Source organism: Cryptococcus depauperatus, chromosome 2 (assembly GCF_001720195.1).
Source record: "Cryptococcus depauperatus CBS 7841 chromosome 2, complete sequence".
NCBI lineage: Eukaryota > Fungi > Basidiomycota > Tremellomycetes > Tremellales > Cryptococcaceae > Cryptococcus > Cryptococcus depauperatus.
The window spans coordinates 1,359,176-1,373,439 of record NC_089469.1 but is presented as its reverse complement, the minus strand read 5'-3'; the positions used below and the strand labels follow the sequence as shown (position 1 = coordinate 1,373,439).

Here is a 14,264-nt window from a genome sequence, read left to right as displayed (position 1 = left end):
ATGTATGGGTTTATAGTAGATGGCTAGCCATTCGGCGATTGCCGCCAACATTGTCATCCGTCAAAACGTTGAACTTTTGTTGAAACTTGCAACTTATTAATTAAACTTGAATTATAACTTTTCAAGTATAATAATATGAGATTAATTCTCGCCAAAACAACTTTCTGCTCTCTTTCCAAGAGATTACCATACCCTCTAGCTATCCGCCCCTCTCTCGCCTTCCAGACTCAGACATTCAGTACCACCGTTCCCTCTCTCAAGAAGAACAAAGGCGACCAACACTCCAAATCTGCAAAGCAAAAGCTCCGCATCACTAACGACGATCCAGCTGGAAATGCAGATGATAGGAATGCAGGTGAAGCTGTCGTGGAAGAGGTTTTAGAAAAGTCAAGGGCAAAGATGGAAAAGGCCGTCCATTGGGCAAAAGCTGTCTTGTTTGAAGGCGTCGAAAGAGGAAGGGGCAGAGTGACGCCTGGTAAGTGATGCTGATGTAACAAACGTTGGACGACATTATGACGCTCTGAAAGCTCTTTTGGATTCGGTCAGAGTGACTTTACCCGACACTCCTGGGACGCTCCATCTGAACGCCTTGGCGAGTATCACGAGCAAAGGCAACGCTCTCTTTGTTGAAGTGTGGGACACTACGGTGAGTGTTGTTGTAAAGCTATCCGATCATAGCTCTGATACGCTGTAGACTTTAAAACAAGTAGATTCAGCGATCCACGCTGCCAATCTCCCTGGTATCTCTCCTCAGAGAACGACCGGGACAACGCTGAAAATCCCCATCGCTCGGTACGGTCCGTCCTCTTTATCCTGATGCTAGAACTCATCAGCCACCTACAGACCCACGGTGGAACAAAGGTCAGAAATTCTACGTCAGCTGGCGGATACTGTCGAATCAGCCAAAACCCAGATCAGAACTGCCCGGACAGACGGTTTCAAAGCTTTAGGAGGTAGAAAGGCCATTGGGACAGATCAGGTTCAAAAGCTGGTGGATGACTACTGCAAAGAACTCGACGGACAGCTGTCCATTGCAAAGAAGGAGTTTGAAAAACCCTGAGAGGCAGTAGGGCAAGAAGGGAATGGTGACGAGCTGTGCCCTCGAGGCGTGACCTTGCATCAGAGCTTACGATGAGAGGACGTCTTGATGTTCTTTGCAGCCTCCTTGTTTTGTCGGTGGTTCAAAATTATGAGATTCACGCTGATATAGCCACCAACTGTTATGCCTCGTGGCAAACAAATGACCACAAGTACACAGGTGGAGCGAATCTGACAAGATGATGTCTTTCATACATCAACATGATGTCAGTCCTTTTTATTGCTCATGACTCTCTTTTGCAGTTGCAGCTGCTTTGGGAGCATTTCAGGTATAAAAAGATGGGCAGCTCAGGATAGAGAATAATTATCACTCACATTACAACTACTGACCTTTGACCGCAAGACGTAAAGCAGAATAAACATGCCAGGAGCTTATGCCCACGTCTCTTCCCACTCGTCTCATACTCACGGACACAACCATAACCACACTACTCACCCGACCCATGCATCCCATGTTCACCACAATGCCCACCACGGAGCTTACAGTGAAAACAGGGCTCGTGGCCTCAAAGCTGTACGTCTTTGTCTTGTGTTTTCCGACACGTTCGCTGACATGTCCATCTAGGCTGTGAATAATCCCAGGACTACTCATGCTGGTAGAACCCATGCACAGCATGAGCTGCACTCTATGGGATACCCTTCTGCCCAGTACGTCTTTCGATTGTCTTGACGATATGTGTGGACTGACAAGTTGGGTCAGTCCTTCGTTAGGTACGAGGCTTCGGCATTTCTTCCATCTTCCTGCAAAGTCGCATGGCAAGACACATCATCATGGATACTCCACTGGGCCGAGCCATTCTCACACTGCCAAGACGACTCAGGGAAGGGCCTATGACTATTAGATTTACGAATGACTCAACCAATGATTGGTTGGTCGTTGACACAAACAAGAACGTCAAGTATAGTTGTACTGTAGTGTAGGGATTATAATGAAATGATCAATGCGATGGATATGACATGACTGGTAAAACAAACGACAGAACACGACAAAGAGCCAGCACTTGTGGTTTGTGAAAGAATAAAACTACCAAGGTATTTGACAGATGCAAGACGAAAAAATATTGAAAACTCCCATGCAAAAGCAGAATAATTAGGATGAGAGTCTTGCCTACATGTGAATAGGCTCCATTTATCATCCTCTCTCCTCTTTACTAGACATTACGACGAATCTTGTCGCTATCAACTCGGACATGGCCCAGCAATCCGCCTTGTCTCAAATTTGCCCCTACAAACTCTTGGCTGTCCTCAATTCCAATGTTCTCTCCCTCAGCGCTGACACTAGCCAGAGAGGTAGCAAAATACCCAAAGAACCCTGTTTGGGAGCTTGTCGCCATTACGGGCGAGGAAGCAGTCTGGCGAGAAGTTGGGGTTAAGGCGCCTGCTCCTCTTGTTTCTCGTGTAGATGATGAAGTGGTGGTTGATATGGAAGAATTTTGCGACAAAGCCCGAGGCTTGCGTTTTGCATGCGGCGAGTGGATGATGGGTTGTGAGGAAGACGGTCTTTCTTGGGTGATGACGGATGGATCTATATGAGAGACAGAGTTTTGACTTGTTGACGTCTGGACAAATTCTTCTGAAGGTGAATCTGTCAAGACTTCAGGCGTGCGGAGACTGTAGAACTTCTTTGATAATGTTTGGAAAACCGAGGGAGCGGAGGGATTCGTCCCATATGCAGGTGATCGAATAGAAGGTACACCCGCAACGACATCATGGGTCCATTCTTTCGCTGAGCTGACTGTTGTTGAACGGATTGAGCTATCTGATAAGCCTCTAGGCCGAAGTTGCCGTTCAAGCAGCGGTGACTCATATTCATCAGCGATAACGATATCATTGTCATTTCCAACTGCAGACTGGTCAATGACAGCATCAACAGCTGTTGACAATTTCTTCTTATTTGCTGTGGCTGTTGTATATTCAGCCCTACAGTCCTCGACTGGCTTACTCTCCACTTTTTTGCGTTTCACAACTGTCCAGGATTCTTCCGGCATGGGAACGCGTGGAGCTGCGCCTGCAAACAATCCTAGTAGCTCATTCCTGTTTGCTTTTGACTGGACGCTTCTCAAGCTTTTGCCTGTTTGAGGTGGTGCTAATCTTCCCTCTACCCTACCAACTGTTGCTGGTCCAGATGTCATCCTCTGCTGCAATGACGGATCTACAAGCTCAGGTTCTTTTACAACAGGCACAGTCAATGAAGGCGTATTCAAAGCCGGCGCCATTCTCCTCACCATACCTGCTCCCCCAAACTCAACACTGACATATGTTGCCGTGGCACTTGCCATGGCTTGTTGTTTTGGGGCAGTTCTCTTCGGCAAACCATCAGCTTTCCCTCGTTCCAGACCTGCTACCGCAGGAACTGGTAACGGAATGGAGTGGTCGTCTGGGTTATCAGCGGGAGTGAGGAAAAATTTTGTGATGGGTGCGGCAATCCATCCCAGGCTTGACGCAACGTTGGTGCCTTTAATTGCCTCATCATCCTCAGTCTTATACGCGGCTTTATGCAATTTCTTAGCAACAGAAGGCGTGACAGTAACATCGTTCACAACGGCTTGAAGCTCGACAAGGTCGCTAAATACATCCTTCATCAGTCTTAACATCAAGTTGAAATCCCTAGCATCAACGACGCCCAAATTATGCACAGCTTTGAATTGTTGTCGAATGTCGGAAATCTCCTGCTGCAGTGCCCGTAGAGTGGTTTGAGAAAGATGCATCACATCGCCAGGCAAGTGTTGCTTTTTGAGTCGCTTGTTGAGTGTTGGCACATCGGTGGCTCGAAGCTTGGAGAGTATACGACTCAAATGCTCAACCACAATAAGAAGTGAGCTGGCATGGACATCTTCGAGATTGGGCGTGCTGGATATGGATTCACTGTCACGGACCGGAGAGTGTCCACGGGAGGTGTCTCTGGATGATATTGTTTCAACCCTACTTGGCCTGTGCTCTGATTTCTTTTTCTGGATATCTTCCGTGATGGAATCTGTTTGTACACCCCGAGATTTGCACAATAATAGTAGGGTTCTCCTCTTGATTATCTTTGTATTCTCTTCTTTCTCTCCATTTCCTTGACAAACAGAATCTGACTTGAGCGAAGTATTATCAGACGATATGGATTGATTAACAAGAGTGTTACTAGCATTAGGCGATAGATCTTGAAACTCGTGGGAAGGTGGTGCCGTGGCATGTCTGACGAGGCGGAGAGAGCGTCGTTTACGACTGTATTCAGCTGCCCGGAAGTAATCCGAGGCAGGCGATTTTGGGGTTTCATCTGGCAATGAGATTGTCTCGTCAATAGACCCAATAGTGCGAGACTGTGTTCCATTAGCTATTTTGCCGCTGATAACACAAGGCAAGCTAAAGCTGCTAAGACTCACAGCATAACTTTTTATGATTCTTGAGTCAGCGCTAAATCTCCTGTTTGCCGCTCCTGGCTTGGAGATAGGTACTCCATTAACCATGTACTCAATGCTTACACCAGGCGATACCCTTGGTTTTGGGCTTTCAACTATTGGAGAGACCGGTCTAGAGTGAGGTTCATCTGAGACCACACTCCCTTCTTTTGCACTAAGTGTGCCTCCACCCAATCCAGCAAAACCAGAGGAAAATTTACGGTGATGTTCCCACGCGCTGACCCGAGACTGAGTCCAGTTCACGACTGGACTGGATTCAGTTCGCGAATGCGAGGAACGAGCACTAAGTTCGTGTGCGAGGCGAGGATATTGGTCCATGGGAGAAGGAAGCCGTAAAGACCCGAGTGAAGCACGAAGGGCCTCTACTTCATCTCGAAGAATACGAATTTCGTCTCGGGATTCAGCAAGAGATTGAGACAACTCGGAACTATCGTGCTTGAGAAGGGTGTTGTTGGCAACAAGCTCTTCAAGGATGCGTTGATATTCGGGAGCCTCTTCAGGAGACTGGGTGCCATATGTTTCGGACAACTGGTTAGATTAGCATACTTCCACATGGCCCCCACATCGCCTACCTCATTGTGTAATTGCTGTAAACGTTCTTTAGCATTTATCAAGAGATCCTGTGCATCTTGAGCCCTCCCTTCCTTGACACGCTCTACCTCCCTAACTGCTATTCGCTGCTGTTCCTCAAGCTCTGCAATTCTGGCTTCTGCCCTTTGGATTTTCTTCTTCTCATCCTTGTATTTCCTGAGTTCCTCTGCAGCCTGATCCCTTGCCTCTTCATAGCGTTTCTCTGCCTCGAGCAATTTCTCCTCTACACCTCCTCTGGATGCCAGAGCGACTGTTTGCCGCGCATGTGTATCTCTGAGAGTAGAAAGTTCAGAGCGAACATGATGGAGTGATTGCTGGGTGAGCGTTTGAGTATGCATTACTTCAGCGTATCTCTGTGAGTTTGGTCAATTGCTGTCGTCAATGAGGTAAGGGATTATCTAATACCTTTTCCACAGTTTCCATCTTTCTTGATAGCTCAGCATACTTTTGTAGATGAGTGCTGTTGGCTTTTTCAAGATTATGAACCCGTTTTACACTTTCTGCCAACGCAGTGCGTTTAACTTCAAGCTGTTTGTCTTGAGTTTAGCGAATCGTCGAATAAACAAGAGATGTTATTAACAAAGTGCTCACTTGTTGTTGATACCGTTCTCTCTCCATTGTATATCTCCTGTCGAGCAGCTCGCAACGCTGTAATAGCGCATTACCAATCTCTATGTATGCAATAAGCCTTATAATCCGTAAACAGAGTAACCCAAGACATGCCTCCACTGAGCTTCAGTTTCTCTTCCATCTTTTGTCTCTCCTTTCCCATCTCGCACGAGAACTCTCCTTCTCCAATTATCATACCACAGCAGCATCGTATAGCAGCATCTATCTCTGTCTCATCCTTGATGTTTTCCAGTTTCCTCGAGAGTTCTTCAAGTGTTTCGGCGGCACGAAGAAAGGTGCTTGCTGAGGGCGAGTCTAATTGGTATGTACTTGAAGATGGCGAAGACCCCTGGTCCTCCATGATGGTTATATACTGCCAAGATTATGACTTTGTATATGTATAAACAAAATAAAAACAAAAAGTCAAAGAAAGACAAACTAGAATTACAAAAGTCAAAATGAATAAATCGCGTAGGATTTGTTTACATCTTTTACGACTTTGAAACAATGGAGTAGTTTTCAGGCAAAAACTTTAAGCATCATCATTTTCACAGTCCAATCTATTATGGTGATATAACATCATATACATGCTTGTCCTTGACTTGTAGGTTTGACATCATTGTTCATGGGTCACAGTATGCTCTGTTCCGTTACATACACACACACACATCATGATCGCGCCTTGGAGAGGTCAGCCCCTAGAGAATAACCGGTGACCTTGTCCCAATCCATCTTTTGCCTGGTAACCGGAAGTGCTCGACGAAGGCTATGAAAGGATGAGCCTGATGATTTGCTTTGGTCAAGGTGAAGATGACTCACGCTCGGAAGGCCTTGTCGCCAAGCCTGCTATAGACATCATTCAACTCAAAGTGATAGTTTGTCTCGATTTTGCTGATTGTTGTCACAATTTGAGACACCACGGATTGAGAGCCACTGGCGCTAGATGGACATGGGAAGGATACGGTGTGATTAGTGGCAAGCTGTACATTGCCCTGTTCATAATAGTGAACGTCTACGTTGATGACACCGCTGACTTTACAAGCAGCCTGGTCAACAATCCAACGTGTTCGCCAGCGCCCAGTCCTGGTCTGCTTGTAAGCTGTGAGAGTAAAGTAAAAGAGAAATGCTCGCACCAAAAGTTATCAATGTTGTATCTGTTTCCGACAATCTCAAGGGTGTAGATAGGGTTTTCAATCCTTTCTTGCTGTTCCTCCTCAACACTTAATCCGGTAAACTTATCCTCAAGATCAACCTCTGTATCCTCAGAAGTATCTTGAGGTTTCATGTATGCAATCTCTTCTTCGATCTTTGGCTCGCTGTCGTCGTCTATTTTTTGGACCACGTCTTCTTGCTCTTGGTTCTCATTAATCTTTTTTACAGCTGCATCAACCCTTTCCAAATCTCCAGGCTCCTGAATCCCCTCCTTTTCAGCTGTGTCTTCGGCAGGCGTAGGTGCAGGCTCAAGATCGCCACTGTTGACTTGCTCTGGTATGACATCTGTCACGGGCACGTTTGCGGCAGCTGGTTTTCTCTCGGCATTGGATATCCCCTCAGCAGCAGTGGATTCCTCCCTAGGCTCTTTGAGAGCTTCGCCTGCAACGCCCGCTTCAGCTGCAGGTTTGGGGGCAGCAGGGGTAGAAGATTTAGGACGTAGAGGTATTTGGGAGCATGTAACGGATGAGTATCCCGATGGGAAATGATTCTTGGCGTAGGCCTCAAGAGATTTGGCGAGATCGGATCTATACAATAATGAGCAAATATACTCTTTGTTGAAGACTTGGGTGCGTACCGAAACGCCTCCTCCTTCTCAGGAAGCTTATACGGCTGATAATCCGATACAACCTGGTGGCGACAACATCAACAACGGCAGCACAGGTGAGAGTTGAATAGAGTTACAAAAGTGAGATGGTCAAAAGCAAAGCTCTGTTTGCCAACAGTATCGACATATCTCTCCGTTTCGACACCAGGCAAAATCGCAGCTTCCGACAAAAGAGACTATAAAGCAGTTCAGCGTTCAATCTCGCAACTGGATTAACCAAAGGCCAGACGTGCTGTGTGTAGAGGGATATTGTTATTTTCAGGATGCTCTACCACATGCAATTGTGACAGGTTGTAAGCTCTCAAAGCAGGGAGAACATGTGGCATAAGAGCATCGTCGTTGTCAATGATTGCTCGAATATCTTGACTTCAGTTAGCCCATATTGGAACATCATCTCTCCCTCTCATTTGCTAGAAATAGCCAAGGTTGCTCTCTACATACCATTGATAACGTCGCTAACGAACTGTCAGCTTTCATCCAAGCCAAAATATTGGAGACTCACTTGATCTCTCCTGGAGGCGTTTGACCGATTAGAGTAGAGGCTAATCTACACTTTTCTTCTAAAGATATTTCTGACATCTTGAATGGTCTTTTTCGTTTGTGATTGTGAATTGAATTGTGAATTGAATGATGCGCAAGTGAGCCTGATAATTGTCACAGGATTCAGGCTCGTTCTACGCGACTGCTTTCTTCTTTATTTTTTATTTTTTGTTTAATCGTTTCGGAACAACGCGAATACATTAGACGTACATACAACAGAATAGGCATCAATTTGAGCCATATAGTCCTTATACTATACCCTCTACCACTGGCTTTTCCTTGTGTTCTTTGGGCTCTTTCACTCGCCACAATTTCCTTACCATTCCACTCATTAGATCTCCCCATTTACTTTCTCCAACCTCTTCCATATCCCTCGGTCTTCCATCTAGCCCTATATGGCCTTCTTGGCTCATACATTCGTCGCCTTCGCTGTTTTTCCCAGTGTTTGTTTCCCTCCATCTTGCAAATGTCTTCAAATCGGTACCTTCCAACTTTTGAAGGATGCCACCAAGAACTAGAATCTCGGCAAACATTGAGCGATAGTCACTGACACGCTGAAGCATGTCGGGATCTCCATTGTGGTGTAGTCTGTCTGAGTTGTTTTGGCTAGGATCTTTATCTGACTGATGCTTCTCTTCCCCAGCCCAAGCTTCTATCACACTGGCACTATCTCCACGAAGGGCCCACACATCGCGTACTTGAACTATATGTATATCAGCCAACTTATTCCATAGGTTTATCAGAAAGATGACTGACCGTTGCGATCGGCCAGGAGTAGGGTTCTTTCCACGCTCTTTTCCATACTGTTTAGCAACATTTGCCTTGCCTCAATTTCAAATTGAACAACTTTTTCTAGAAGCTGCTTTAACAAATCCTGCTCAAGCTGTCGCTCCCGTTTCGAGATGATAAACTGTTCACTGGGTTTTCTTTGTTGGACATCTTCGCCCACCGAATCTTGATTGATAGCATCGTTGTCAGAAAGAACGGACCTTGCCAACGTTTCCCCAGCGTCTAACGCTCCCACTTGTCGAGGCTCTTCTTTGTCATTTTGTTGAAAGTCTTGCTTAAGCGTGCTATCATCGCCCATAACATCCTCGGCGATTCTTTTAGTGTCATCAATGTCAACACTTTGACTTTCTTTTGCATTGTCAGCCCCTCCATTAATATTATCAGAGACCTTATCAGAAACTCGATTCTTCAAATCAGAGTAAGATTTATGGTAATGCGCGACATAATCTGAGTGGGGCGCGAAGGCTTTTGGAGATCGTTGCTGCTCCATTATGAATGTTTGACGAATGACATCTCTTTGCGAAAATGTACTCAACTAGTTCTTCCGTAAGTACAGATCCACTCAAGCAACTGAAAGATTATGAACTCACAAGACCAGTGATGGTTTGAACTGCGAAGGAAGTCACAATGGGAACAGCCATAAGGGCATATACGATAAAGACAACTTTGCCCCCAGGTTGCTTAGGCGTGAAATCCCCAAAGCCGATTGTGAGGGAAAGAACCATACAAGCATAGATAGCATTTCTGATTTTCCGTTAGCAGATACATGTAAATGGGCATCCTACATACCCAAAAGACCATCCTTCAATCTGTGAAAAAGCTGTGGCTCCTAATACCCAGAATATGATCAAGGCAAGAGCACTCCACATCAAGTCATACAGTTGATTCATACTGAAAATTGATTTGAGCACACTATTTGCCAAATGGATGGCCAAGCTGCTCACATTTCTTCTTTGGCGTTTATCTTGTACACCAACGCCATCTCCTCTGTCAAACCTGCTTGGGGCCGCTTCAAGTGGGCCTCTTGGTGTAATGCCGATTCGAATTTTTTTCTCCATTTTCCTCTTCTCTCATCAGCTTTCTCGCTAATGAAAGTGATAATCAGAGCGATCTCGTTACCAAGCTGACTGATGGTAAGAACGCAAAAAGGGAAGATGAGGACCTTGCCAGCGGTTGTGGTAGGTACATAGTCGCCATACCCAATAGTGAGAGCTGTCTGAACAGACATATAGATTCCGGAAACATAATCCCACCCTTCAATCTGTGAAAAAACAAGGCTTTGTATGGCCAAGATTGTGAGAAAGGCGGTGACAGAAAGCATGAATCGTCGACCTTCATTTCTAATATCACTGTTGTCAGACTTGCTATGCCCAAAAGCCAGAAAATAATGAAGCAACAAGGTGCAACATATGATCCCAGAGTCGATTATGGACACAATTGCGCACCAAAAGCCTTCTTGATATTGATAACCTGGTGAGTTACGAGTGACAATCCCAAAGAGAGTTAGGTTTACTGCCGCCACCAGCGTCTTGCCGAGCCAAAAGTATAGTGACCACCTGCGACGTTCAAGATCAACTAGCAAATAAAGATTATATCGCTTACCTAGTGGAATGTGTGACCCAAAAAGGTTTCTTTGATGAAAATCTGACGACCAGTAGAATGTTTGCAATCACATTCAAAGCCAGTCCCACTGCAGACAATACAAGGGAGGCAGTCGGGTCAGGTTGGGTCACTCCATATTTACTATACCATCTTTGCTGCCCCTCGTAAGTACAGTTCCCGGAAATAAAACAATACTCACTGTTAAGGCTGGGATATCCATCAAAGTCGACAGAGGCGCCAATGTAGCAGATATCAATGGACAATACTTGGCAAAACTACGCCAATGCCTCATCCTCATGGTATATCTTGGCCAAGTAGATACGTTTTGCAGGTCTTGATCTTCATCTCTCGTATCTTTCCTCCTCAACTGAAAAGCATGGTGTGGGCGATGAGATGACAGATGTTGCCTGTCGCCATCCTTGTTGGTTTCAAGCCTCTTCATTGCTTCGGACGCCAAGTAGCAATCTTGCTCTCAATGTGTATGCTCCAAAAGGCGGTTATATTATAACATCGGCGTATTATAATGTTTTTGTAATAAATTACAAGTTTATGATATTTATGTCCCGGAATGTTGTTATCCATTTCCATGTTTCAGGCACAGAAATGATTATCTTGTTAATGTTGTTCTGGGGAAAAAAGGTTCCGTCTTATCGCGGATCCGAAAGGTAAGTGGAGGCAATTCAAGAACAACATATTTAATCCAGTGTAGATGTTTGATTTTGGAATTTGAATTTTCCAACGATTATTTAGTTGCTACACTTGAGCCAACTTACGATTATGTCAGACAACGCTACAGGCTCTTCCTCTCAGAGTTTTCAACCTGTTATTTTGTCTTCCAAAACTTTACCTCCTCCGTCTAGAGCAAATGTAGCTCCAGGAGTGACCCGCAAGCAAAACATCGCTTGCGACCAATGTCGAACCAGGAAGATTCGATGTCTAAGAGCCGATCGTACTGAAATAGTAAGATTCCTGCGGCTGGCAGACAAAAGTACTGACTGGGCAACATTATTGTACAACCACAGTGTGAACAATGCAAGACTCGAAAGACAGACTGTACTAGCAACTATATAGATGCGTTGCAAGAGAAAAAGAAATCTGACCAAGAATCCGGTAACCACAAGAGAAAAAGAAGACGTAAAAGCGATGATAGTCCTCAAAATCAGCCAAAGCAACCTCAACCAACGCCATTGAGGGCCTTACCCGTCAAGTCTATTAATGGTGAAAGCAGAGGATGCTCTGTCTTCTTAGAAGCAAACTCTTTCAGGTCATCTACACCAGAAACAAGGAACAATGTAAACTATGAGAGTACCTCGGATCCAAATAGAGAATCAGCGAACGTTTCTAGCGGAGAAGGCTTACACAAGACATTACATACAGCGAAAAGTGCTCAAACCATAGCGTCGTAGGTGACCAATCTCATGATCCCTTCATTCTAAAAATATCAACATAACTAATCACAGTGTGCAGCTCTTTGCAAGTCCTTGCTCAGGCAGCACCATCTCACGGTGCTTGTTCTTCTCCCGCTCTTTTGCATCGTCTCGTTAACTCGACCGCCACAGGACAACCGCTTACATCGAGGGAAAAACAGCAAAATCTGATACAGTATATGTTGTCTCCTTATTCTGTACAAACTTATGAGCTTGGATACACAGACTGGGGGAGTATAGAGCTCTGTAAAAGAGGCGAGAGCGATCTTTGGGAAGAGATGGATGGTTACGTCTGGGACGAAGAACCCACAGAGGCACATAAAAGCATAGACGAAGACGGCATTGAGGAGCAAGTGCTATATTGTCAAAGAAACTCGAAACTGATGAGGCTGTAGATTGATTGACGACTTTATTGACGGTTATTTCTCAATCGCTCATCCTCGCCATCCATGTTATGATCCACCAACTTTCCGAGCTCGTTTTGTGACTCCAAATTCTCATCCTTCAGGTTGTCTTCCCCATCCCATCTTGGCGACAGCTCTTGCCTGGGGCGCCCGTTTTTCCGAGCATCCGATCATCCAATCTGACATGCAAGAATGCCGAGAAAAAGATGTAGCCCAGGGTAGAAAGGGTAGAAAAAGGAGCAGGCTGATTCAAATGATAGTCATTAGAGCTCGGGAGGTATGCGAGACATGGAAAGTGTATCGAATTGCTAGTATGGATAATGTAAGGGCTCTTATTAACCTGGAAGGATTGTTGGGACGTAAGTTAGACTGGTCTGCTAGTGTTTGCATTGCTAAATAGAGATAGAGGTCCACAGTCAAGGTAGTAGTATGTATATTAAAACTTACCATGATTCCACTAGATTTGACCAAAAGAAAAGGATATCAAGTGCCCTACGCTTCAGCTGCCATCAAACACCTCATAGCACATGGCTACAATTCTTCTCATGGAGTTGCAACAATTCAAAACGATAAGGAACGCACTGAGACAATTTCTTTGTGGTGGCATATAGTTCTGGCTGATGGGTATCGATCTGTCTTTTATCGCTTGAAACCATGCTTGTAAGATATAATTTTATATGCCAATAGGCCTGAAATAGAAGCTGACGAGTGGTAGGTTAGATGAAGACTATGATATAGAACCCCCTAGAGAGACCTCAGGATCAATCAGTCTACCCAACGGGCTTGATACTAGCAGTGGTAATGTATGTCGTCTTGAATCTCTCTTTGGCCCCATTCGTCTAAGGCTGATCCTCAACAAGACCTGGTTTATGGCTGCACAATCTGGCGCCTCCATGTGTCGTTCCCTCTCGCTCCACCTTTTCTCCCCTCGTTCTCGTTCTCTCGGAATCCCTCTATCCGCACTCCGTATTTTTACACATTCGGCTTCACTTTGGCGCTCGTCGTATCTTCCCGAACTCGGAGTTCTGTCCTCATGGCCAGCTGACTGGGACTTCCTTCAGGCTATCTCTGCTTGCACTCTAGATGCCTGCTACCATGCATTATGGTTAGCTTTGGATCAGGCGGTGTATGAATTCGGTGTTGAAGAAGAAAAAAGAGGTGGGGAGCTTGACGGTGCCATCGTTAAGATTGAGATTGATAGCATCAAGAAAAGAATACAAGAAGAGAGCCGGCTATCAGCGATGAGAATTGCTGCATTGGCAGCTATCTTGACAGAAAATGGCTATCTCAGACTAGACACGTAAGCATACCGAACAAATGCACATTGAATCTAACAATCGATTAGAGGCATGATGCATTATCCAATTCACGAGGCAGGCTTACATCTGGCTCGACAAAACCGATCGGAATGTTTGGCTTGTATTGTGGGCTTGAAACAATATTCCAACACTTTTCCTGCAGTTTGGGAACAAGCTGAGGCGCTTGAAGAGATTTATGCGGCTAACGCTCATCCTTCGTCTGCAAAAAATCAATTCAATCCGCTGGCGTCCCCAAATTTGCCTCAGCCGTCTGCAATGCCAAGTTCGAGTAATTTGGAAGACATCTTCAAAGCAAGTTGGCCTATGAGTTCATGGTAACCGTTTCCATGTGACCAGATGCTCTTGCATTTTCATGAGAGAAAGAACGATCCTGATATCAATGGCGGTCAGGATAGCGAAGATGTAGCGGACTTTGCATAATACCTATGATCTTGAATTGATGATGGAAGGTATATTACATATTTGTATGCTTTGCCTTGGCATATGCAAGACATCATAAAAATACTGAATGGGCGAATTTTGCAATATTTGCATGACTAAAGTCTTGTTAAAGAAGAAATGCAAGAAACTTGAACCAGAGACTTTCGGATTGGTTATGATTTGTTACATAATCGTATGTCGGACTTCTCTTAACACCGAAATCTTTGCCTCGTCGAATAATT

At 45.1% G+C, this 14,264-nt stretch overlaps 5 protein-coding genes across 5 annotated transcripts; 3 read left to right on the top strand and 2 right to left on the bottom strand.

The window, feature by feature from the left end:
* Positions 1–135: 135 nt before the first annotated feature.
* Positions 136–1,060, top strand: L203_101818 (uncharacterized protein; the record flags this gene model as incomplete). Its single annotated transcript, XM_066211252.1, has 4 exons — positions 136–475; positions 528–646; positions 695–792; positions 844–1,060. 4 exons carry the CDS (start codon positions 136–138, stop codon positions 1,058–1,060), a joined length of 774 nt encoding a protein of 257 aa, XP_066067349.1.
* Positions 1,061–1,459: 399 nt separating this feature from the next.
* L203_101817 (uncharacterized protein) lies at positions 1,460–1,940 on the top strand (the record flags this gene model as incomplete). The annotated part of the gene is made up of 3 exons (XM_066211251.1): positions 1,460–1,612; positions 1,664–1,746; positions 1,799–1,940. The coding sequence occupies 3 exons, from the start codon at positions 1,460–1,462 to the stop codon at positions 1,938–1,940; spliced, it is 378 nt and encodes a 125-aa protein (XP_066067348.1).
* Positions 1,941–2,249: 309 nt separating this feature from the next.
* L203_101816 (uncharacterized protein) lies at positions 2,250–6,063 on the bottom strand (the record flags this gene model as incomplete). The annotated part of the gene is made up of 6 exons (XM_066211250.1): positions 2,250–4,403; positions 4,467–5,030; positions 5,075–5,446; positions 5,499–5,621; positions 5,685–5,764; positions 5,817–6,063. The coding sequence occupies 6 exons, from the start codon at positions 6,061–6,063 to the stop codon at positions 2,250–2,252; spliced, it is 3,540 nt and encodes a 1,179-aa protein (XP_066067347.1).
* Positions 6,064–6,371: 308 nt separating this feature from the next.
* L203_101815 (uncharacterized protein) lies at positions 6,372–8,100 on the bottom strand (the record flags this gene model as incomplete). Its single annotated transcript, XM_066211249.1, has 8 exons — positions 6,372–6,468; positions 6,522–6,785; positions 6,836–7,441; positions 7,492–7,544; positions 7,599–7,697; positions 7,755–7,882; positions 7,963–7,976; positions 8,024–8,100. 8 exons carry the CDS (start codon positions 8,098–8,100, stop codon positions 6,372–6,374), a joined length of 1,338 nt encoding a protein of 445 aa, XP_066067346.1.
* Positions 8,101–11,229: 3,129 nt separating this feature from the next.
* On the top strand, positions 11,230–13,920 carry L203_101814 (uncharacterized protein; the record flags this gene model as incomplete). Its single annotated transcript, XM_066211248.1, has 9 exons — positions 11,230–11,412; positions 11,475–11,854; positions 11,920–12,228; positions 12,275–12,642; positions 12,690–12,710; positions 12,763–12,943; positions 12,999–13,086; positions 13,144–13,583; positions 13,629–13,920. The coding sequence occupies 9 exons, from the start codon at positions 11,230–11,232 to the stop codon at positions 13,918–13,920; spliced, it is 2,262 nt and encodes a 753-aa protein (XP_066067345.1).
* Positions 13,921–14,264: the final 344 nt, after the last annotated feature.